This window comes from Bos mutus, chromosome 20 (assembly GCF_027580195.1).
Source record: "Bos mutus isolate GX-2022 chromosome 20, NWIPB_WYAK_1.1, whole genome shotgun sequence".
Lineage (NCBI taxonomy): Eukaryota > Metazoa > Chordata > Mammalia > Artiodactyla > Bovidae > Bos > Bos mutus.
This window is the reverse complement of record NC_091636.1, coordinates 28,347,874-28,374,339: the sequence shown is the minus strand read 5'-3', so window position 1 is coordinate 28,374,339 and position 26,466 is coordinate 28,347,874. Positions and strand designations below refer to the sequence as shown.

Sequence of the window (26,466 nt, the reverse complement as noted above, 5' to 3'; positions counted from 1 at the left end):
ATGTGAATGAAGCCTGGGCATACTCTGGTTCTTAGATGGCTTGTTATTTCACTTGTAGATGTATGGCTATGACTTTCTAATGCAATATTTTAAGAAGAACTATAGAGTCAGGCAAAAATATATACCTGAAAAGAATAGAATTTTAGTTTATTTTATAAGCAAAGATTTGGAGAAGGAAACGGCAACCCACTCCGGTATTCTTGCCTGGAGAATTCCATGGACTGAGGAGACTGGTGGGCTACTCCACGGGGTAGCAAAGAGTCAGACACGACAAAGTGATTAAACAGCAACAAATAAGCAGAGACTAAGCTGCCATAGTCTAAATTTTGATGTCTTGTCTAAGGAAAACACCAAATCCTCAGGAGCTATGTCCAGACTAGGGCTCTCACGGTGGTCTCATGTCCTGTCCACTTTGGGCTTGGGTGTTCCTCAGTAAGAGCAGGGACCATGTATCCTCCAATACCTTTGCAAATGGTAGATCCTTCAGTTTCATCAACTTAATAAGGCATTTTACAACTGACCATATCTTTCAAACATTTCACACATAATACCAGCTGCATTTGCTGACTTCTATCTACACTATAGCAACTCAGTAAACAAAGAGAAATAGAAGAGATTGCTTCCCAATCAGTAAATATTTAAAATAAAATGTCTTCTTTTAAAAACTGCCTAATATGTACCAAAATAGTAGGAAAGAGAAACTTTTGATGAGACACTGTATTATGTAAAGCCTTGTGTCAAATTACCTACTAAGGATGACAAATCGTTATGTACAAGTATGTATTTATTTATAGTAACAGAGAGAACCAAAGCAACTTGTGACTAGTAAATTTTATGACACTGTTCCCGAAAAAAGCCATTACCACCTAATCCACATGACTTTAAACAAGCTATTATTAATGATAATAGCTGGCAGTAATAGAGCGCTTAGGATGCCACAGACAGTGTGCTGTGAGGCAGAAACAACTCACATCTCCATTTCACTCATGAGGAAATGAGGCTCCGGGAAGTTTAGTAGTTTGTCTAGTCACAAGGGTAACAAGTGAGGCAAATGGAAGATGCATCCTAGAATCTACACCCCTAACTTTTTCACCTTTTGACTTTATACTGGAGTAGCTGATCAACAGGCTGTGTTAGTTTCAGGTATACAACAAAGTGACTCAGTTATACACATGTATATATCAATTCTTTTTCAAATTCTTTTCCCATTTAGGTTGTTATATAACATTGAGCTGAGTTCCCTGTGCTACATAGTAGGTCCTTACTGGTTATCCATTTTAAATATAGTAGTACGTGCACGTCAATCCCAAACTCCCTAACTGGACGCAAGCTAGCATATTCGCTCTGTAATTGTTTTTTAGTTCATTCATTTATCCGCCTAATTAAATTATAAATCCTTGAGGGCAAGGACTAGGCCTAAAATTCTTCTGCATTATTCATAACACTTAGTATAATCCATCTATCCACAGTAAGTGCTCAGTGAGAAAGGAGTGAATGGAAAACTGAGGCAGAGGTAGGTCCCTCAGCCAGCTCTTCAAAAGGCATGGCAGTGTTCTTTGATAGGAGAGTGGAAACGTTGTACATATTTTCCTTCTCCCACTCACTAGACTGTTCCTACAGCCACCTGCTGGTTTGTGGTATGGCAGAGCAAAGAAAGGTTTACTGCACCTCCCAGGCCACTGAGCTCAATGATTAAATCTACCTGCCACTTATGCCTGGGTTCTATAAAGTCTAGTCCTAGGCCCTGTTCCTTATCTACACTCAGCTCGAGGTGGACTTATCTAGTCCCATGGTTTAAATTCCACCTCTGTGCTGATGGTTCTCAAGCACTGATCTGGGCTCCAGACACTTATAGTTAACTGCCTACTCAGCATCTCTACTTGGATGCCTGGAGCATCTCTAACTTAGCAACACTTGACCCCTCCCAACACTTGACCAACATTTTATTCCCTCCCAGACTCAGGGAATAAAACCATTTCATGTCATTATCTTCATTACCTCACTTTCCTGTGCCCCATATATGAAATCCATCAACAAATCCCTCAATTCTACCCCTAAAATAGAGCACAAATGTGATTACTTCCTTCCTACCTTCACCACCACCATGACCATCTAAGCCAGCAGTGCCTATGCTATTGATAGAACCATCCAACTGGTCCCTCATACACTCTTGCCAACCTACTAAGCATCTTCCGTCTAGCAACCGGAGGGATTTTTCTAATGAAAGATTTGATAATAGTACATCTCTCCTTAATACTCTTCAATGATTTCCTCATTGCTCATAAGAATACTGATTATTATGATGATAAACATGATAATAATGGCAGTTAACATTTATAGGTACTTAGTTTAAAGTGGGAGAAGGCAATGGCACCCCACTCCAGTACTCTTGCCTGGAAAATCCCATGGACGGAGGAGCCTGGTGGGCTGCAGTCCATGGGGTCGCTAAGAGTCGGACACGACTGAGCGACTTCACTTTGACTTTTCACTTTCATGCATCGGAGAAGGAAATGGCAACCCACTCCAGTGTTCTTCCCTGGAGAATCCCGTGGACAGAGGAGCCTGGTGGGCTGCTGTCTCTGGGGTTGCACAGAGTCGGACACAACTGAAGAGACTTAGCAGCAGCAGTTTAAAGTGGGTATTGTTTCAAGCAATTTACACATAATATCTCATTTAATCCTCATGAAATTCTAGGAGGTAGATGGTGGTATTCTTACTCCTGAACTTTAACCTGAAATGGGCCAACCGGTGATGTAATGGAGCTGGCTCACGCCTGACTCACAAGAGCCAATTGTATGTATCTCTTCCTGATGCCATGACCAGTGTTGTCCCACTGGTAGCTTAAAATCAGGCATTGTGGGATAATTTATACCACAAATATGGATTGGCAGATGCCACAAAGCAGGATATTTTCTCTTCTCAGAGAACAAGCTAAGTGTTTACCTCTTATTGAGCATTTAGCTAAGCTATTCCTCAGCATTCCATGCAGCCTGCAGGGACCTTGAATGGACACAGGCTCCTCAAGCAAGACCTAGGTAGCCGCTCAGTCACGAGCAAATGTAAGTTCTCAACGACTTCCCCAACAGTCCTTATGATCAACAGTCTGCACTGCCTCTCATGGCCTGCATGCTTATATACAGTCTCCAAGGAACTTAACACTAGCCCCAATCTTCTGGTTTGATTGACCAATCTGGCCCTAGTCAGGGGACCCCAAAGCACTCCAATCATCAACCCTAATAAAAACATGTACCCCAGGTCCTGTCTCATCTCTGGGCAGCCTGGCTTGACCACCTCATGTGGTCCCTCAAGGTGTGCTGTATAATTTCTCCAGGACCTATGACTAATAAACTTCTCTATTTCAGATTCTCTTATGGTCTATTGTTGAATCATGGCTCACCATCCAGCACCCTGTCCTCCACTTAACAAGTGTTAATTAAGCAATGTCATAATGCCTGCACGCCACTGGCTTAGCTCTACCTTCTATATGCCTTCCCTATACTTCTTTTTTTGTGGCCCTTATCATGTATACACATTTATGTACTATTTTGAAGGAGGTGAAACAAACCTCCCTGACTAGACTATAAGCTTGAGATCAAAGACAATGTCTATCTGACTACCTTGAATACCTAAACAGTGCCTGGTCCGTAACAGGTGTTCAATGAGTATTTGTTAAACAAATGATAACTCTGTCTCTCCAGTCTTTCTAGGCTATAATAAAAAGCTGATGTTCTTGCTTAGAAATGGAACACTAAAGAACTGAACCCCAAAACTGCAGATCTAGAATAAGTAAACTGGTTTGATCTGGCAAGTTTAACACTTGGAAAAAATAATTTAAAATTTCTTTTAAACAGATAAATGACAATCAATCCTGGGAAGAAACAACTGCTTCTGTTTCACCTGCAGTGAAGATCAGCCCCTCCAAGATCCTCAGCTGACACCTCTTCTCCAGTGGCTGCTTTAACCTACAACAAAGATAAAAGTCAAAGGTGAGTTTTGTCCATCAGAGTTATTAAAATGCCTTCCCATACATTCCCTAACCTGGCTATATCTACCATTCTTTCTTTCACAGAACTACATATTTTGTTTCTCATTTAACCCACCTGGATAATATTGCCTCTAGTCTACAGACAAGAAATGCGAACCCAGAGTCACTAAGTCACTTGCCCATAGCCCCCAAGCAAGGGACAGAAACTGACTTGAACCCAGACATTCCTGGCTTGAGAGCACGCTCCTTCCCCTACTTTATTCTGCCTCCACATGCACCTTAAAGCCTTTGTATCTGTGCATATGCTGTTCCCACTACCTGGGCTCCCTTCTTCCTCTCATCCACCCAATGAATCCCCACTTATTGTTCAAGCCCTACCTGCTCTATGGGGCTTTCCCTGATCTGCCCAGGCCTTTAAACCATTAATGACACTCCATGGTATTAACAGAGCAATGCTTGCTCATCTGTGGTTCAAGCATATTCCACTTACACCTCCAATGGCACTTGCCAGACTGTATTTCACTAATTTGCATGTGTCTCTCTCATCTTTTCTATACTGTGAGTTCCTGGATGGCAGAAATTGTGATTTATTCATCTTTGGACACTCAATAAATGTACTGGAGTAACACTATTTTTTTTTTCATCTTTGGTAAATAATTCCAGTGACTATCAAAAACAAACTCTTAAAGGTATAGTATCTTTAAGATGGGGGAAAAAAATCTCCATGATTACCCACATCTAAGATTCATGAGAATATGACCAAAAAGAAAGAAATGTTAAGTAATAAATTAAGACTGTCTTAATTATAGTCTGAGAAGTTTTAACAAGAAAAATGATTTAAGGCTAAATGCCAACCTGGTCCCTTAGAAATCGTTTATTGATTCCTACTTCTTTGAGTTGGTTGATTTATTTCTTTTTCTCCAAGTAATTTTTTAAAAGGCTTTTATTAGAATAATGAACATTAATCTAAAACACAGCATAGGAATGACTTATTCACTACATCAAAAGCTCTGTCTTAAATATTATTCTACAGGGAGAAGTAATTAAATTTTTTACCTCCAAATATTCCACCCCCAGAACTAAATTCTTGATTCTCTTCTTCCCAAAAAATTCAGTGTAAAATAACATTCAGTCCAGACAATAACTAGTTACAAAGGTGTCTGGATATTTAAAAACTAATAAATAGCTGATAAATGATATTCATTTTCAGGGAACTAATACCAGATGAAAAAATAAAATTTGTCATCAGTTAATATTTACTGAAACACTTACACATGACTGAAACTGTGACATATATAAAAATTTGATAAAAGTTTAAGAGAAAAAGAAAATAGCTCATTCTATTAAATAATAAGCTTGGACAATAGAAGATAGGACAACAAAACAGCTCCTTCAAAACCTTGTCTGCAAAGCCTTTTCTCAATTTTCAGTAAAACAAGCATCAAAATTTAGAATTCTCCAACAGCTGAGGCTGCTGCTGCTTTTTTTCTACCTATAAACATGGCCTTTTGATGGCAGACTACGGAACAGGGTTCAGTTCTCTAACAGAACTGCAGACTTCAGTGGCCATGTTGCTTTTTTCCAAGGTATAAGTTAAATCTGAATCCACTGAACAGACACTGTGATGTTGATGCTGACAAAATCCTCTCTCAAAAACAGCATTATATCCATATTATGATAATGCCTTATTCCCAAAAAGATGTTTTAAATTCTAGTCATATCTGTACTCATTCTCTAATAAAAAATAAACAAGACTACCCAGGAAAATTTACTATACATAGTAAATTAACCAACAATCGCTATGAATATAGCTAGAGAGATATTAAAGAATAATATTTAGTATTATTCTGCAGGCTTTTGGAATGAAGCCTTGAGACTTTTACTACATCTGAAATGGTAGTTTTTCAGGCTTACCTGATCCTCCATAAAAAAGTTATTGAAAATTAACATGAAGCATAAGATCTTTTAACATACTCTTTTTAATAAACTTGTGTTAGTATTCTAAAACCAAGATAAACTTTTGAAGCAATAAACTTCCTTTGTAAGATATAATTCATGTACCAGAAAATTCGCCATTTAAAAGAATACAATTCAGTGTTCTTTATCATATTAACAAGGTTGTGTAATCCCCACCACCACCCAATCTCAGAACCTTCCATCACTCTCAAAAGAAGCATTCCTACCCACACACCCCCACCCTAGACCCTGGCAACCGCTAACCTACCTTCTGTCTCTATGAATCTGCCTATTCTACATATTTCATAGAAATGGAACCATACAATATTCGTCCTTTTGTGTCTGGCTCAGTGTTTTCAAGGTGTATCCATGTTGTAGGATGTGTCAGAACTTCATTCCTTTTTACGGCTGAATAATACTCCACTGTAGGTTTACTGTACCTTTAGAATTTCCTTGGCATTATTCTGTTTACCTCTTTAATATTCTTGGATTATACATACACAGTGGGACGTTTCCTTGTAATTTGTACTAACTATCTGTGTCTTTACCCACCCTCTGTTTATCCCTCTGAAATCTAGGATCAACATAACGTGGCATAAACACTGCAGGGTGACCGCTGCTTTCCTGAAACTCGCTGTTGCAGCCTGGTGGAGCACAGACCAGAAACTGCCCCATGAATCAAGGGTGCAGCAAACTGCGCCCTCGTGATTGTCCTAGTAAGCATACCAAATGCACATACTTGGGGCAGGATGTGCTCGCTGCTCCGCTTCACTGCCTGCCCCTGAGTCAGTCCCCATGGAAACAAAACAAGATGTTCCTGATCAACAGCAGAGCCTTAACTTGACTCCCTCTTTATGGTGTGCTGATCAAACTCCCCAGTATAGCTATTCCCTAATGATCTCATGTGACTTCTACCAATAAAAGTGCGGGCTGAAAGGAGACATTTTGTCTTCCTGCCATGGGGAGCAGGAGGACCCCCTGATTCCCTGCTTGCCCAATTATGTGTCTGACTTTTCACTATGCGCCAGCCCCCGTTTCAGGACTTTCTCACCCGTTGTGCTGGACGTGGCAGGTGGCGCCCAAACAGGGACCTGAAATTGGGAAGAATTCCCCCGAGGGAAAAAACTGAAGTGAAGACGTGAAGAAAAAAGTGAAGAAAAAGTGAAGTGAAGACGTGAAGAAAGTGAAGACGTGAAAGTGAAGAAAAAAGTGAAAGTGAGGCGCCTGGATCATGGCCAGGCCCTCAGACTCTAAGGGTGGAAAGTCCCTTGTTGTCTTACAAAGTCAGGGTAACAATGGGGAATGATTTGAATAAAGCTGAGAAACATTATCTCCAGCTTTTGAGGCACCTCCTCCAGAGACTGCTAAGTGAAAGTGAAAGTGAAGTCACTCAGTCGTGTCTGACCCTTTGCAACCCCATGGACTGTAGTCTACCAGGCTTCTCTGTCCATGGGATTTTCCAGGCAAAAATACTGGAACGGGGTGCCATTTCCTTCTCCAAGAGATCTGCCCAACCCAGGGATTGAACCCCGGTCTCCCACATTGTAGGCAGACGCTTTACCGTCTGAGCCACCAGGGAAGTCAGAGGTGGTTAAATATAATCCTTGGTTTCTGGAAGAAGGCACTCTAGATATTGAAAATTGGGATTGAGTGGGAGAGAATTTGAAACCAGCACACAGGAGAGGGGATCGCATACTCGTGATGGTATTTGCAACCTGGGGCTAGTGTGCTCGGTCCTATACCCTTTTCAGACTGAGAAATCATGCCAGAAGGCGGTGTCCCCAGAAGCAACTCTTGTTTACCCTTCCACCCCTTTGCCACCTAAACTTGAGGATGATTTTCCACCACTGCCACCTCCACTGGATCTAGAAATGTCTTGGGAGGATAAGTCGCTGACTCAATTTCAGCCTGCCATGGCCTCCACCCTTCATACGTGTGCTTTAAACATTGAGGACCATCTTGCTTTCCCTATTAATTACAGACCCGACGCCAATAATCCCACTCAGGTTATTGCAACCCATGAAACTTTTGACATCAGTGTTTTAAAGGAACTAAAATCTAGTGTTAGGTTGAATGGGGTTAATTCCCCTTAACACAGGAACTGTTGGAAATTTGTTTCCCTGGAAGAAGTTCTCCTTACAATGTTAAAATGTTAGCCAAAGCAGCTTTAAGTGGTCCCCGATATTTACAATTTTTTGCCTCTTATACTGAGTTGTGCCAAGAGCAAGCCCATACCAATTTGGCCACTGGACATAATCTTACTTTTGAAATGCTCATAGGCACAGGGCAACATACCAGTCCAACAGCCCAACTGACTTATGAAGGTACAGTGGTGGAAGCGTATCAACAGGTCACCAAATGTTGCCGAAGGGCGTGGCAGACAGCATCAGACCCTGACAAGCCTACCGGTTCATCCGTCAAAATTTTACAGAGACCTGGAGACGACTCACTGAACTTGTAGACTGGCTCTCATCTGCTCTCCACTGTCAAATTAATAGTCCTACGGTGGAGGACATTTTGTTAAAACAATTAGCCTATGAAAATGCCAATGAAGATTGCAAGGCTGCCCTTAACCCTCTTCATCAAAATGTCAGCCTTGCAGATTTTGTTCGAGCGTGTCAGAATATTGGTACACAGGCTCACAAACAAACCGTGCTAGCTCAAGCAATTTGTGCTGCCTTTAAAAATAATTTTAGCTCTTCCCCTGCCAAATGTTTTCAATGTGAAAAGCCTGGACATATGAAAAAGGATTGCTGTTCCCGATCTAAAACAGGTATTACAATACCTCCACCCACTTGTAACAATAAAACACCGGGACTGTGTCCTCAATGCCAGAAAGGCAATCACTGGGCTAATCACCACAGATCAGAATTTCATAAGAATGGTTCCCCTTTAAAGCCAGGAAACAGCCAACGGGGCCAGCCCCAGGCCCCACAAATGATGGGACACAGCTGGTGAAGATCTCCAGCACACCCTGCAGCCTATCTCCAGCCTCCCAGCTGCTGCCAGCGGAAGTGCTGCATTGGACCTCCCAACCAGAGTAACTGTTCAGATTAATGAATCAGACCCCCTGCAGCAATCCCTACTGGGATCTGAGGCCCCATTCCACTGGGGACTATAGGACTCATTCTGGGCAGAAGTGGCCTTACTCCCAAGGGCCTCCAAATTCTTCCTGGCCTTATTGACCTAGACTACTTGGGAGAAATTAAAGTAATGGCTCTTTCCTGCTCATCCCATGTCATTCTGCAAGGTCAACGAACTGCTCAGCTCCTTCTCTTGCCTTACCATGCCCCTAACAATTATAATCCTATCACCAGAGGAAAACAAGGATTTGGGAGCACTGGTGATCAAGTAGTGTGCTTTACTCAACAAATACTCTCAGATCGGCCCACTTGTAAGGTTAAAATTCAAGGAAAAACCTTATCTAATCTCTTAGATACTGGAGCTGACTTTTCCATCATTATTTCTTATCAATGGCCAGATGACTGGCCCTTGACTGAACCCCAGGAAAAAATCTCAGGTTTGGAAGAATCCCAACAACTTGCTCAGAGTTCAGCAATTCTTCTTTGCCTAGGGCCCGACAAACGACTTGCCCAATGGCACCTAGTTCTCTCCAACAAGGGAAAGGCAGATCATATGATGATGAGAATGGGGTAACAACAGAGAAAAGGGCTAGGAAAAAATTTACAGGGAGATCCTTCTCCTTTACCTATTCAACCCAAACTGGAAAGAAAAGAGCTACTATATAAAAATTTTTAATGAAGGTCACTGACATTTCTCCGCCACCACATGCCACACCTCTAACGTGGCTGACATCTAAACCTGTTTGGGTGGATCAATGGCCTCTGGCAAAGGAGAAACTTGCGCATTTACAAGCCTTGGTAGAAGAACAGTTTCAAGCAGGACACAGAGGAAAGTACTAGTCCTTGGAATACTCCAGTTTTCACAGTCCCTAAAAACATCAGGCAAATGGAGGCTGCTTCATGATCTTCGAGCTATTAATGCTGTAATGCAACCCATGGAGGCCTTGCAGCCCGGACTCATCCCCTTTGGCCATACCTCAAGATTGGCCAATTGTAGATCTGGATCTTAAAGACTGTTTTTATACAATCCTCTTAGCTCCACAAGACAAAGAAAAATTTGCCTTTTCAGTACCTAGTATTAACCAACCAGCCCCCATGAAATGGTACCAATAGAAAATGTTGCCTCAGGGGATGATGACGCTATGGCAACAATACGTGGCTAGCACTCTGGAGGGAGCTCAATCCCTCTGTCCTCAAGCCTCCATCATTCACTATATGGATGACATACTCTTAGCTGCCCCGGAAGTCTCTCCTAAACCCACTTTTTCACCAAGTTCAACACGATCTTAAATGATGGGGACTACATGTAGCCCCCCCAAAAATTTAAAAAACAGCTCCCTTTTCCTATTTAGGTTATTGGGTTTCAGAACATACCATTATACCCCAAAAGGTATCCATTAGATGCGACAATCTCAAAACATTCAATGATTTTCAGAAGCTTTTAGGAGATATTCATTGGTTGTGCCCTGCTTTGTGCACTCCTACCAGTTCACTTACACACCTCTTTGAGACCCTTAAAGGGGACTCAGCCCTTTCTTCTCCTCAGACTCTGACGCCACAAGCTAAAAAGGAACTCGATATAGTAAATATTGCCATTCAAAATGCTCAACTTAATCATATTCATGATGATCATCTTATTCTCTTCATTGTCGTAGCTTCTTCAGAAGCCCCTACAGGAGTTCTATTTCAAGAACAGCCCACCTTTGGCATCATAGAATGGCTGTTGGCACATTCTCAGGAGGGCAAAACTCAGATGACGTACCTTACCCTTGTGTCTAATTTAATTATACAAGAAAGAAAGCATACCTGCCAGTTAACTGGCTTTGATCCTCAAACTACTCATGTTCCATTTGACAAAACTCAACAACAGCATCTTTGACAGACTTGCTTATCATGGCAGGTTGCCCTCACTGCTTTTGTGGGCATTTTAGACAATCACCCTCCTGCACATAAATTATTACAATTTATTTCCCTAACTCCCTTTGTGTGGCCCAGAGTCACCAAGGCCACGCCTATCCCAGGTGCTCCTACTTATTTTACAGATGGCTCTAACAATGGCAAAGCAGGCATTACTGACCCTGAGGAGTGAGAAACTCTAGTAACTCCCCACACCTCGGCTCAGCGGGTGGACCTAGTAACAGAAATTACAGTACTTGTTTCTAAAGACCTCTATTAATATTGTTAGTGACTCTGCCTATGTGGTTGGAATGACCAAGTCTACTGAGACTACAAAAATTAAACATGTTAATTCTGAGGACTTATTCCTCCTATTTCTCCAACTTCAAAAAGCCATTCGCTCCCATTCCTTTCCTTTCTTTATTACACATATTCAAGCTCACTCCCCTCTCCTGGGGCCTCTCACCCTTGGCAATTCTCAGGCTGACCTTCTAATGATGCCCATTTTTAAGCAGGCTTACCAGTTTCATCAACTTCTTTATCAATCTGCCATTCCCTTAGACATCAGTTTAACGTTACTAAATCCCAAGCAACACAAATTATTCAAGCCTGTCCTTCCTGTTAACAAGTCAGTGCTTACCAACCTCCATCACCTGGAGTTAACCCTCCAGGGGTTACTCCAAATGAAATTTGGCAGAAGGATGTAACCCATTTTCCTGAGTTTGGACACCTTAGCTACCTTCGTGTTTCTACTGATACTTATTCTCATATGCTTTGGGTTCTGCTCATCCCGGTGAAACCACCATTCATGCCCAATGCCATTTATTAACTGCTTCCGCTCATATGGGCATCCCAAAGAAACTTAAAACTGACAACGGGCCAACTTACACCCGTAAAGCTTTTACAGCCTGTTGCTCTCTCTGGCCTATTAGTCATTCTACAGGCATCCCACATAATCCAACTGGCCAAGTTATTGTTGAATGAGCACACTATGCTCTTAAAAGTCAACTTTTAAAACAGAAAGGGGGACTAGCAGGGAAATCTCCACCTGCACATCTGCGTCTAGCTCTCCTAACCTTAAATTTTTTCACAACAGATGACCAAAAATCAACCCCACATGAGAAACACCATTCACATACTCCTTCAGTGTGATACCCACAGGTCTGGTGGAAGGTGCCAGAAGGTAGTCCATGGAAAGGACCAACCCCCCTACTAACGTGGGGAGGAGGATATGGTTGTGTCTCAACAGGTCAAGGCCCTGGTTAGATACGAAGCAGGTGCATCAAGCTTTACCATGGATCCCCCATTTGCACCACGGGAGATGTGGAATCCCACAGTGAGCATGGCGATGGTGACACAGAAAGTCCAGAGGCTGCACCTGGCGGACTGCGCCCTGAGCCCTGCCCCCCCCACCACCGCCCCAAGCAAGAAGGACAACCACGCACTCCTCAGGCACCTCCTATGACTTGCGGACAACTGAAGAGCCGCAGTCAAAAGAGTGAACAGATGCTCTTGCACACTCAAACACCTGACTAAGGCTCCCGAGACCATGCTGCTGGCTATGGTGGCATTGGTCTCCTGTGCTGTAACTGGGGCTGCTGCTGCTAAGTCACTTCAGTCGTGACTCTGTGTGACCCCATAGACGGCAGCCCACCAGGCTTCCCGTCCCTGGGATTCTCCAGGCAAGAACACTGGAGTGGGTTGCCATTTCCTTCTCCAATGCATGAAAGTGAAAAGTGAAAGTGAAGTCGCTCAGTCGTGTCTGACCCTTAGCGACCCCACGGACTGCAGCCCACCAGGCTCCTCCGTCCATGGGATTTTCCAGGCAAAAGTACTGGAGTGGGGTGCCATCGCCTTCTCCAGTAACTGGGGCAGATGCCGATTTGTATTGGACTTATGTTCCAGACCCTCCATTAGCTAGACCCTTAACGTGGACTGACACTTCCCCTACAGTTTGGACCAACGATTCCCATTGGTTCCCAGATCCTATCGGGGTACCCCCAAATTTAACACAGAAAGAGCCCTATATTATTATTCTGGACTGACCATGATAGTCTTGCAATCAAAACAAAAAGGGGGAGATGCTGCAGCCTGGCAGAGCAGAGACCAGAACCTGCCCCACGACTCGAGGGTGTGGCAAACTGCGCCCTCGTGATTGTCCTAATAAGCACGCCGACCAGACATACTTGGGGCAGAACGTGCTCCCTGCTCCGCTTCACTGCCTGCCACTGCGTCCGTCCCCATGGAAACCAAACAAGTCACTCCTGATCAAAAGCAAAGCTTTAACTTGACTCCCTCATTATGGTGCGCTGATCAAACTCCCCAGTATAGCTATTCCCTAATGATCTCATGTGACTTCTACCAATAAAAGTGCGGGCTGAAAGGAGCCATTTTGTCTTCCTGCCATGGGGAGCAGGAGGACCCCCGATTCCCCGCTTGCCAAATGATGTGTCTGTCTTTTCATTACACGGCCGCACCTGTCGCAAGTCTTTCTCACCTGCCCTGCTGGACACGGCACTCAGTAATGGAGATGGTCAAATGGGAAGTAAGGAAAAACCAGGGATAACATAATCCAGTCCCCAGTGCCTACTTTACAGGCAGGTGGCCAGTGAGGGTACACAGGGTCCCACTCTCAGAAGAGTCCTGTGCTCGGAGTTTAATGCTCACTGGTTACCCTGGTGCAAGTCTAAACAATTTTATCTCTGAAGCTGTTTTCTGTAATGAAGTCTGATGGGACAATGGAGCATATGTGTTAAGGTTTACAGCCTCTGCTCTTGTGCAGTCCTCCTCCCCTCTGCTCCCTGCTTCCTGGCTGACTGGCGCCTGTGCCCTGGGTCTTGCCCTACCTTCTCTTCCCTGCCCCTGACCAGCGACTGTTCCATTTGTCCCCAGTGGGGCTCTGGCTCAGGAGCAGGGTCATAGGTCAGGCGTGCACCCCATGGTGTCTCTGGGAGGATCATGGTAGCCCATCACAGACCTGGGCTAGGCAGTGCTGAGATGTGCTCACCAACAGGCCACTTGAGGAGAGGAGGGGGGCTAAGGGCTAGCCTTTTGCCCATCTCCACCCGGGTACCAAGCACATTTTCACATGGAGATGGCACAACTTTGGGGTCATAGTGGGCCCATGGGAAGCAGAGATGCCCACATGGAGATGGCACAACTTTGGGGTCATAGTGGGCCCATGGGAAGCAGAGATGCCTGGGGCGGCGGTGGGGGGTGCAACATCATGAAACAGCGAATAAAAACACAACTGCTAGACAGATCACAGAAGAAAGGAAAATGTTTTATGTTTTAGTACCTTTGACAGTGGAAACAACCCAAATGTCTATCAACCAATAAATGCATAAACAAAATACAGCCTATCCATACAATGAAATATCACTCAGCTATAAAGAGGAATGAAGTAATTCCTCAAAAATTTAGATACAGAGTTACCACATGGCTCAGCAATCCCACTTCTGAACATATAAGAAATGAAAGAAGAAGAAATGAAAGCAGGGACTCACACAGACATTTGCACATGGTCACAGCAGCATTATTCCAAACAGCCCCAAAGTGGAAGCAACCCAGAAGTCTATTGAAGGATAAACAGACAAAATGTGGTATATACATGTACACTGGAATATTATTCAGCCTTTAAAAGGAAGGAAATTCTGACACATGTTACAACATGGACAAATCTTGAGGGCATTTTCCTAAGTGAAATATGGCAAACACAGAAGGACAGATATTATAGGATCCATTTAAATGAGGTTCCGAAAGTAGTCAAATTCATAGACAAAGTAGAATCATGGTTTCTGGGGTAGTGAAGAAGGCAGGGAATAGGGAGTTAGTGTTTAATAGGCACAGAGTTTCAGCTGGGGAAGATGAGAACGTTCGGGAGATGGACGGTAGTGACAGCTGTACAACAAAGTGACTATACTTAATGCCAGAGCACTGTATACTTAAACATGGTCAGAATGGTATATTTTACTTCAAGCAAGCAAGCAAATGTTCTTACCAAAAAGAAACGAACAGGCAGGTTCTTACCAAGGGAGGTCCACCCAAGAAAATGGTACCCTGCTTGCGGACGATGATGTTTTCATCAGCCATTGCAGGCACGTAAGCTCCTCCTGCTGTGCAGGAGCCCATGACCACTGCTATCTGGAATCCAAGCACACAGGAAACTCATGCAGTACAGCTCGAACAGTGAATTACACAGTCTCTGGATATACAGTTCCACAAACAGTACCAGGGCATGTTACTAGCTTGTCCCTATGTTGTCTTTGTTTTTATCTTTTGGTTTTTTGGGTTTTTGTCTACGCTGTGTGGCTTGCAGGATCTCAGTTCCTGACCAGGGATTAAACCCAGGTCATGGCAGAAAAGCTTGGAATCTTAACCACTAGGTGACCAGGGAACTCCTTGTGTTTCATTTTTAAAATGAAGTTCTCTGAGCGTTTAGAACTGTTACCTAACTTTTGTATCAAAACATTTTGAAGGGCTTAGGTCACACTTCTACAAAGCTTGTGGACAACCTCCCTGTCAAATGGAAGACTGGCCAAACACACCATTACACTGAGCAACTAATGGAGAGAAGAAACTCACAATCAACCCATAAATTAGCAAAATTATATTAAAAGGACAACTTTTATATCTAATAATAGCAATAATAAGTTCTCTAAACAATTGCCACTTACCTCATAGGAATACTGAAATAATTCTCCAAATGAGCAATGTTAATTTTGTGTTACCCTGAATATAAGACTTTCTAAATATAAAACTAATGTTAGCATCACAATTGAAAATCTTGCTCAAAAGAAAGTCAGTTGTGTGGAAGCTGGGTGATGCATACTTGAGGGTTCACAGTACTATTTTTCTACTTTTGTGGGTGCTTGAAATTTTCCATGATAAAAGTTTTTAAAAAATTCTTGCTTAGAGATTAGTATGATACAAATAATAAATATAGATTTTGCTGATTAGTCCTAGATAGGAATAAATACTACCACGAAGAAAAATAAGAGAAGTATGTAGTGAATATTTTCTTAAATTACCATATGAAAGTAGTTTTACTAATTCCAATATTCCATCAGTTTTCCTTCTAGTCATATAAATACCTACTTTGGAAAAGAAAAAAGCCACACTATTATTAATCCAAAAGCAAAAGGCAACATGAGTTAACATTTTCTATGTAGATGGCTGTCATGTTAACTCATGCGCTGCCTTCTATTTAGATGGCTGTCACAAAAGGCATTTTCTCCTATTTCATGTAATGTTATTAAAACTACCTGTAACATTTGTCAATATATAACAGAAATGTTTATCACTTACTCTTTTGCTTGTTTGCTTATCAGTCACTGAGAAGTCTTTTTCTTTCCGTTTTATTGGAATATAATTGACATACAGTGCTGCCTAAGTTTAAGGTGTACAGCATAATGATTTGACTTACATGGATCATCAAAGATTATCTTAGTAGCTTTAGAAAATACCCACCATCCCATTTAGATATAACTTTGTTTTTTGCTGCACCATGCCGTGTATGGCATTCTTAGTTCCCTGACCAGGAATCAAACCCATGACCCCTGCAATGGAAGCATGGAGTCTGAGCCATGGACTGCCAGGGAAACCCCTGAAATTTTTAAAATGGAAGAAAAATGTTTTTCTTATGATGAAAAAACCTCTTAGGATTTACTCTGAACAGCTTTCACACATAACATAGAATAGCCTTAATTATATTATTCATATTGCACATTATATCACATTACTTATTTATCTTATAAGTTTGTACTTTTTGACCACTGTCATCCAGTTCCCTTTCTGCCCAATCCCTCGTCTCTGGTAACTATAAATCTGATCTCTTTTTCTATGGGTTTGTTTGTTTGGTTGGTTGGTTTTGAAGTATAATCAACCTAAACACTATGTTAGTTACTGTAATATGACAGAGGGATTTGATATCACTATACATGTCAAAATGATCACCACAATAAGTCCAGCCACAGTCTGTCACCATATAAAGATAGCACATAATTCCTGACTATATTCCACACACTGTACATTTCATACCCATGACTCATTTTACAACTGGAAGTTTGCACCTCTTAATCTCCCTCACCTATTTCTCCCCCTGCCCCTGCCCCACCTCCCTGCAGAAGTTTGTTTTAAAATATCTATGGCTAGAAAAACTCTTGCCCATGAGTACAAAGAAATATTCATCATAGCAATGTTTGTAATAGCAAATACATGCAAATAACCAACAGGTCTATCAATACGATATTTTGAAAGGGATATTGTAGATAAATAAATTCTTTAAAAATCTGAGGCAAATGGTACTAATAAACTTCTTTGCAGGGAAGGAATAGAAATGCAGATAAAACAGACATGGGGGGTGGAGGAGAGGGGAGGGCGGGACGAATTGATAGAGTAGCATCAACATACGTACATTACCCATGCGTAAAATGGTATTAAAAAAGCTAGTGGGAAGCTGCTGCATAGCACAGGGAGCTCAGCTGAGCTCTGTGACGACCTAGAGAAGTGGGACGGGAGGTGTGGGAGGGAGGCCAAGAAGAAGGAGATATATGTATACATATAACTAAGATCATGGCATCTGGTCCCATCACTTCATGGGAAATAGATGGGGAAACAGTGGAAACAGTGTCAGACTTTATTTTTTGGGGCTCCAAAATCACTGCAGATGGTGGTTGCAGCCATGAAATTAAAAGACACTTACTCCTCTGAAGGAAAGTTATGACCAACCTAGATAGCATATTGAAAAGCAGGGATATTACTTTGCCAACAAAGGTCCATCTAGTCAAGGCTATGGTTTTTCCAGTGGTCATGTGTGGATGTGAGAGTTGGACTGTGAAGAAAGCTGAATGCCAAAGAATTGATGCTTTTGAACTGTGGTGTTGGAGAAGACTCTTGAGACACCTTGGACAGCAAGGTGATCAAACCAGTCAATCCTAAAGGAAATCAACCCTGACTATTCATTGGAAGGACTGATGCTGAAGCTGAAGCTCCAATATTTTGACCATCTGATGCCAAGAGCCAACTTGTTGGAAAACACCTTGATGCTGGAAAGATTGAGGGCAGGAGGAGAAGGGGGCGACAGAAGATAAGATGGTTAGATGGCATCAGCAACTCAATGGACATGAGTTTGAGCAAACTGAGAGATAGGGAAGGACAGGGAAGCCTGGCATGCTGTAGTCCATGGGGTCACAAAGAGTCAGACACGACTGAGAGACTGAAAAACTAAAACAAAGAACACTTCAGATGCCTTTTCTCTGCAGAAGCTCTATAATCAAGGAAATCAACAATCCACTTCTCCAAAGCCAGAGAAGACATCACAAACGTATAGAGAAGACCTTTGCTTAGTAATGAGTGGGATAGTGTGGCAGGCAACTTCTAAAACACCCCCCACCCCACTTCATCATCCTAGACTCTTGGTATTCACGTCCTGTATGATCCCATTGCCTTGAGTGTGTGGTGGGTCTGGTGATATGCCTCTAACAAATGGAATATGGTGAGTGATGGGACGTCACTGCTGTGCCCAGGGTATGAGAGACCATGTCTTGTGTCTTGCTGGCCTCTCTCTTGCCCACCTGCTTGCACACTCTAATGCAGCAGCTGACATGCTGTGATATGCTGTATGGAGAGGCACACAGCAGGAAAGAACATACAACAGCTCAAAAGGAACTAAGAAAGGCCTGCAGAGGACCGAATCCTGCCATCAGCCAGTGATACAGGGTGGAGCCTTGAGAGGATGCAGTCAGTCACGTGATCCAGCTAAGAGGAGAGCTCCAAGATCCAGCTAAGCTGTGCTCAGACCCTGAATCCATAGAAACTGCAAGACAATAAGCATTGTTGTTTTAAACTGCTATGTTTGGGGATAATTTGTTCTGCAGTAACGGAGAACTAATACAGAGATCAAAAACCATCTCCCTCATGTGACTGCAGAGAAGGCAATGGCACCCCACTCCAGTACTCTTGCCTGGAAAATCCCATGGACGGAGGAGCCTGGTAGGCTGCAGTCCATGGGGTCACTAAGAGTCGGACATGACTGAGCGACTTCACTTTCACTTTTCACTTTCATGCATTGGAGAAGGAAATGGCAACCCACTCCAGTGTTCTTGCTTGGAGAATCCCAGGGACAGGGGAGCCTGGTGGGCTGCCGTCTCTGGGGTCGCACAGAGTCGAACACGACTGATGCGACTTAGCAGCAGCAGCAGCAGCATGTGACTGCAACTGAGGCACATCTGAAGACCTGGGATAACCCGCGTTTGAAGTGCTTTGTTGCTGTTGCTCTTTAAGTGTCTGTGAACTGCTCCTCTAGTCCAGAGGTGGGAGCCAGACCAGCACTAGCACTCTGTACCACCCAGAGAGTGGTGAGAAACCAAGGGAGAGACAGGGATAAACTGTGAAGCCATTACGCTAAGTGAAAGAAACCAGTCACAAAAGACCACTTACTGTGCAATTCCATCTATACAAAATGTCCAGAAGAGGCACATCCATAGGTTACCTGGAGGGACTAAGTTAAAAAATGAGATTAACTGCCAATGGGTGTGGTATTTCCTTCTGGAGTCATTTAAAGTTGTTTTAAAGTCATTTAAAGTTGTTTAAAATTGATTCAACCCTGTAAATATCCTAAAAACCACTGAATTATACATATTAAATGAGTAAATTGTATAGTATGTGAAATATACCTCAATAAATTACTTTTCTATAAAACTTATAAAATTAAAACAAAGCACAAGAGTTAGAGTGACTAAGTATATAAGAATCAATATCCTCACATTTTTCATCAATAAGAAAGAGAGGCTATTCTAGTTCTAAGCATCCAACACAAACTTAATATCGCTAAAGCAAATTCTGAAAATAGAAATAAAAGAACACAGTGAAGTCACCAGTGTCACACAATCTCCTCTTCTGTATTTAATTCTGAGTCCTTCACTCACTCACAAATAGAGTGAGCATGCACTGAGAGTTCTGCCTCTGTGCCTACCGCTATTTCTCACAGAGCGTGGGGACCCCAGGGCCCAAACAGCACTGAGGACTTTCCAGGCCCCGAAGCATTTGTCCAGAGTGCAGTGAAGACCTAACACTGGGCCACACTGAACAAGGGATCCAGAACCCCAGAAAGGAGATTCTGCTGCTTTCTCTACCAAGAGGACACTAAAAGGACATAAGGAAGCTCTGTGGCCATAAGCCGCTCGGGCCACACTCAGCATAGCTTTGGCTGTGTGGGTGACACAGCCCAGGCACTGTGTCAGCAGAGACGTCACAGCGCCCCTCATCTGCATGAGAACACGAGACCTCCCGCCAGCTCCAAGGAGAGGCCACTGTCCACTCCTTCACCTTTGAGGTGGGCCTGCTCTGTGACACAGACAAACCAAGAGACCCCTCCTGCAGGGTCAGCAGGGCCATGGCGACTCAAAAACTGGAATCCAGAGCAAGAAAACAGCGAGGAGGCTAAGAATGATGTGTAACTGACAGCAACAATCCTCGTCATCACCGCCGCGGGCAGCACAGCAAACGCTGTCAAAGAAAGGAAACGAGAGGCTAAAGAACAGAGGGAAGAGACTGGAAAAACTTTAGACAAACCTGCATTACCCTCCAGGCTTTGTCTGCACAAACAGAGACTGGTTGTCACTGCACCAAAAACAAATTACATATTGTAGGTCAGCAGCCTGCCCTGTGGACGGGGTCTCTGAGGTGAAGTCAAGAGGTTTTACATCTAATTCTGAGAAGCTGTGTGAACCTTAGACCTCCATCTTTCCACTGAAAAATTGCAGAAGACCATGCAGTTCAAAGGCTCTCTCTGATAAATGTAACAGAACTTGGGGACAGAGATTTTCAGCTGCTTGATGGAAAAGCCATTAAACTATATATTTTTTTAAATCTCTCATCTTATTCCTTTTTCCTTTCAAAGTAATGCAGAAAGCAAATACTGCCTGTATCACACTATTTGCTTCTATCCTTGGGTGGGGAAGATCCCCTGGAGAAGGAAATGGCAACACACTCCAGTATTTTCGCCCGGAAAATCCCATGGACAGAGGAGCCTGGCAGGCTACACTCCATGGAGTCACAAAGAGTAGGACATGACTGAGCATAAGGCACCTAAAGAGTTACCATTAAAAAAATAAAAGCCATAATATACACATATCAAGTCAATAGCTGTCTAGAATTTAAGAATATTATCAACTAAACCATCTGATCACACTGTTGATCCTAGAACATGCATGCTTATCTGTGCCCAGTGGATAGGACAAAATGTACATAGAAAACAAAAAATCCACCTTACCCAGAACATTCTGCTTCTGCTCCAAGCTTTTTATCAGAGAACTTCAAAACAATCAAACAGAGTGGTTTCTTCTACCCCTGACCCTGTCTGGTTTCATAAGCAAGTTCAAGTGCATTTCAAAAATAATACTCAGTGTTTATCCTAAGACCCTCCAAACATTTACCAAGGTCTGAACCAAAAATAAATTACAAAAATAAGCTAAGCCAAAGGGGATAAGAAGGAAATGGTAAGAAACAGAGGAAAGTAAGGACATTTGAGAATAATTTCAGGTACATCTCCAAAAAGAAGAATGGGCAGAAATACAAAGAAGAAGAAAGGAAGAAAGGCCCGAGGAGCTGCAACTAGCACGGCTAGGGGAATAATGCCTGAATCAGAAGAAATAAACTGCTAATAAAAACAGAAACATTTGTTGCTGGTGTAGTAAGGATCACAGTAAAACAAGGAAGAGAATTAATGCATCAGAGCAAAGATCAGTCCAGACTAGACTCTCACTAGACTATAAAAATTAATGGTAATGTAAGATCTGAAGAAAAGAAACACCAAGATCCCACTTCTGAAGAGAACTGGAAGTCTCACACTTAAAAAGTCAGCAACGCGGGAGCCACAAAAGAAATTAAACACTAATGGACACCAATATGCCAAGTCTTTAAACTTCAAAAACAAATCAGGGGTCCTAAAACCTATGAGAAAGTAAGGAAAAATGAAACAGGAGAGAATACAGAGTGTATCTAGTTAACTGTTTTTTCTCGAGTCCAGAAACAAAATTATTGGATCTGGAAGATCTGTAGGAATCTAGTCACATCTTTACAGCTGCAAAATATAGGACATAACAGAGATATCGTTGTACGAGACATACTTCTTAGAAATGGATAAATGGATTTAAAATGGTCAAGGTTAATAATATTAAATAAAAACCAATCTTGGGGAGGAAAACAGGAATTGAACCAACATAGCAAGTTAGTGCTCACTGGGCTTCCCAGGTCGTTCAGTGGGAAAGAATCCACCTGTCAGTACAGGAGGCACAGGAGATGAGGGTTGATGCCTCTGCTGGGAAGATCCCCTGGAGAATGATATGGCAACCCACTCCAATGTTCTTGTCTGGAGAATCCCATGGATGGAGGAGCCTGGCCGCCTTCAGTCCACAGGACTGCAAAGAGTCAGACACGGCACAGCACATAGAGCTCACTATCAAAATGCACGCATATAACATAACTGTGGTTATAATAGTGATTGCTTTATGCGGTAAAATACAAGAAAAAAAAAGATTGTTTTTAACAATCCATCTAAGCTAACATCTTAAATACAGTAAATAATAAAACATGGGATTTTCCAGATGGCCCAGTGGTAAAAGAATATGCCTGCCAATGATTAAAACAAAAGAAACAGAACCACTTTATAGCCATAAAGGGTTTCACTCTTTTAATAAATTATTAGGTAGACAAATACATGTGTTGGGATGTAAATAATCCAATACCGTCTCTAATCCCAAGTGGCATAGAGTTTAGTAAAGGAAATTAGTCAGGATATGTCTAGATAAAAGGGATAAATGCCACTAGTAAGGCAAAGTGCAAGAGTTACGGACGGGAGTTGGGGGAAGAAAAGATGACTTCCAGTAAGGGATTCTCAGAAGTTTTCCTGGAAAAGGTAGCATCTAAAATGGATGCCACCATCCATCTCAGATGGCTGCGTGGGTGCAGGAGGGCCTGGAGGAGCTATTCCACGTTCAAGGTCAGGAGGGGCAGCGGTGAGGAGATATCCCTCGTTCAAGGTAAGGAGCAGTGGCTGCGCTTTGCTGGAGCAGCCGTGAAGAGATATCCCACGTCCAAGGTAAGAGAAACCCAAATAAGACGGTAGGTGTTGCAAGAGGGCTTCAGAGGGCAAACACACTGAAACCATACTCACAGAAAACTAGTCAGTCTAATCACACTAGGACCACAGCCTTGTCTAACTCAATGAAACTAAGCCATGCCCGTGGGGCAACCCAAGACAGGCAAGTCATGGTGGAGAGGTTGACAGAATGTGGTCCACTGGAGAAGGGAATGGCAAACCACTTCAGTATTCTTGCCTTGAGAACCCCATGAACAGTATGAAAAGGCAAAATGATAGGATACTGAAAGAGGAACTCCCCAGGTCAGTAGAGGCCCAATATGCTACTGGAGATCAGTGGAAAAATAACTACAGAAAGAATGAAGGGATGGAGCCAAAGCAAAAACAATACCCAGTTGTGGATGTGACTGGTGATAGAAGCAAGGTCCAATGCTGTAAAGAACAATATTGCATAGGAACCTGGAAAGTCAGGTCCATGAATCAAGGCAAATTGGAAGTGGTCAAACAGGAGATGGCAAGAGTGAACGTCGACAGTCTAGGGATCAGCGAACTGAAATGGACTGGAATGAACTGAAATCAGCGACTGGAATGGGTGAATTTAACTCAGATGACCATTATATCTACTACCGCAGGCACGAATCCCTTAGAAGAAATGGAGTAGCCATCATGGTCAACAAGAGTCCAAAATGCAGTACTTGGATGCAATCTCAAAAACAACAGAATGATCTGTTTGTTTCCAAGGCAAACCACTCAATATCACAGTAATCCAAGTCTACATCCCAACCAGTAACGCTGAAGAAGCTGAAGTTGAACAATTCTATGAAGACCTACAAGACCTTTTAGAACTAACACCCCAAAAAGATGTCCTTTTCATTATAGGAGACTGGAATGCAAAAGTAGGAAGTCAAGAAACACCTGGAGTAACAGGTAAATTTGGCCTTGGAATACAGAATGAAGCAGGGCAAAAGCTAATAGAGTTTTGCCAAGAGAATGCACTGGTCATAGCAAACACCCTCTTCCAACAACACAAGAGAAGACTCTACACATGGACATCACCAGATGGTCAACACTGAAATCAGATTGATTATATTCTTTGCAGCCAAAGATGGAGAAGCTCTATACAGTCAACAAAAACAAGACCGGGAGCTGACTGTGGCTCAGATCACAAACTCCTTATTGCCAAATTCAGACTTAAATTGAAGAAAGTAGGGAAAACCCTAGACCATTCAGGTATTGACCTAAATCAAATTCCTTATATTATACAGTGAAAGTGAGAAACAGATTTAAGGGACTAGATCTGATAGACAGAGTGCCTGATGAACTATGGATGGAGGTTCGTGACATTGTACAGGAGACAGGGATCAAGACCATCTCCATGGAAAAGAAATGCAAAAAAATGGCTGTCTGGGGAGGCCTTACAAATAGCTGTGAAAAGAAGAGAAGCGAAAAGCAAAGGAGGAAAGGAAAGATATAAGCATCTGAATGCAGACTTCCAAAGAATAGCAAGAAGAGCTAAGAAAGCCTTCCTCAGCCATCAATGCAAAGAAATAGAGGAAAACAACAGAATGGGAAAGACTAGAGATCTCTTCAAGAAAATTAGAGATACCAAGGGAACATTTCATGCAAAGATGGGCTTGATAAAGGACAGAAATGGTATGGACCTAACAGAAGCAGAAGATATTAAGAAGAGGTGGCAAGAATACACAGAAGAACTGTACAAAAAAGATCTTCATGACCAAGATAATCACGATTGTGTGATCACTTACCTAGAGCCAGACATCCTGGAATGTGAAGTCAAGTGGGCCTTAGAAAGCATCACTACGAACAAAGCTAGCGGAGGTGATGGTATTCCAGTTGAGCTATTTCAAATCCTGAAAGATGATGCTGGGAAAGTGTGCACTCAATATGCTAGCAAATTTGGAAAACTCAGCAGTGGCCACAGGACTGGAAAAGGTCAGTTTTCATTTCAATCCCAAAGAAAGGCAATGCCAAAGAATGCTCAAACTACTGCACAATTGTACTCATCTCACACGCTAGTAAAGTAATGCTCAAAATTCTCCAAGCCGGGCTTCAGCAATACATGAACCATGAACTTCCAGATGTTCAAGCTGGTTTTAGAAAAGGCAGAGGAACCAGAGATCAAATTGCCAACATCTGCTGGATCATGGAAAAAGCAAGAGAGTTCCAGAAAAACATCTATTTCTGCTTTATTGACTACGCCAAAGCCTTTGACTGTGTGGATCACAATAAACTGTGGAAAATTCTGAAAGAGATGGGAATCCCAGACCACCTGACCGGCCTCTTGAGAAACCTATATGCAAATCAGGAAGCAACAGTTAGAACTGGACATGGAACAACTGACTGGTTCCAAATAAGAAAAGGAGTACATCAAGGCTGTATATTTTCACCCTGCTTATTTAACTTATATGCAGAGTACATCATGAGAAACACTGGGCTGGAAGAAGCACAAGCTGGAATCAAGATTGCCAGGGGAAATATCAATAATCTCAGATATGGAGATGACACCACCCTTAAGGCAGAAAGTGAAGAGGAACTAAAGAGCCTCTTGATGAAAGTGAAAGAGGAGAATGAAAAAGTTGGCTTAAAGCTCAACATTCAGAAAATGAAGATCATGGCATCTGGTTCCATACTTCATGGGAAATAGATGGGAAACAGTGGAAACAGTGTCAGACTTTACTTTGGGGGGCTCCAAAATCACTGAAGATGGTGATTGCAGCCATGAAATTAAAAGACGCTTACTCCTTGGAAGGAAAGTTATAACCAACCTAGAGAGCATACTGAAAAGCAGAGACATTACTTTGCCAACAAAGGTCCGTCTAGTCAAGGCTATGGTTTTTCCAGTAGTCATGTATGGATGTGAGAATTGGACTGTGAAGAAAGCTGAATGCCAAAGAATTGATGCTTTTGAACTGTGGTGTTGGAGAAGACTCTTGAGAGTCTCTTGGACTGCAAGGAGATCCAACCAGTCCATTCTGAAGGGAGATCAGCCCTGGGTGTTCTTTGGAAGGAATGATGCTAAAGCTGAAACTCCAGTACTTTGGCCACCTCATGTGAAGAGTTGACTCATTGGAAAAGACCCTGATGCTGGGAGGGATTGGGGGCAGGAGGAGAAGGGGATGACAGAGGATGAGATGGCTGGATGGCATCACTGACTCGATGGACGTGAGTTTGAATGAACTTCGGGAGTTGGTGATGGACAGGGAGGCCTGGCGTGCTGTAATTCATGGGGTCGCAAAGAGTCAGACACATCTGAATGACTGAACTGAACTGAACTGAGCAACAAACACACACACACGGAGAACTTCAGGAAAGGGAAAAATGACAAAACAAACAATCTGTGTGGTCTCCAGGAGGTTAATGTTAGCAGGAACTTCTGAGGGCAACAAGGTTTTTAGGAGACTAAGCAGTCAGGAATGAAGATACTG

At 42.7% G+C, this 26,466-nt stretch overlaps 1 protein-coding gene across 1 annotated transcript in view; it reads right to left on the bottom strand.

Annotated features, from left to right (window-relative positions):
* MCCC2 (methylcrotonyl-CoA carboxylase subunit 2) overlaps positions 1 to 26,466 on the bottom strand; it is a 78,444-nt gene that overhangs the window by 21,660 nt on the left and 30,318 nt on the right. The window contains exons 7-8 of the mRNA XM_005889342.3: positions 14,950 to 15,063; positions 3,898 to 3,962 (exon numbers count right to left, since the gene is read on the bottom strand). Coding sequence (XP_005889404.2) covers positions 3,898 to 3,962; positions 14,950 to 15,063 — 179 coding nt within the window. The remainder of the gene's footprint in view (positions 1 to 3,897; positions 3,963 to 14,949; positions 15,064 to 26,466) is intronic.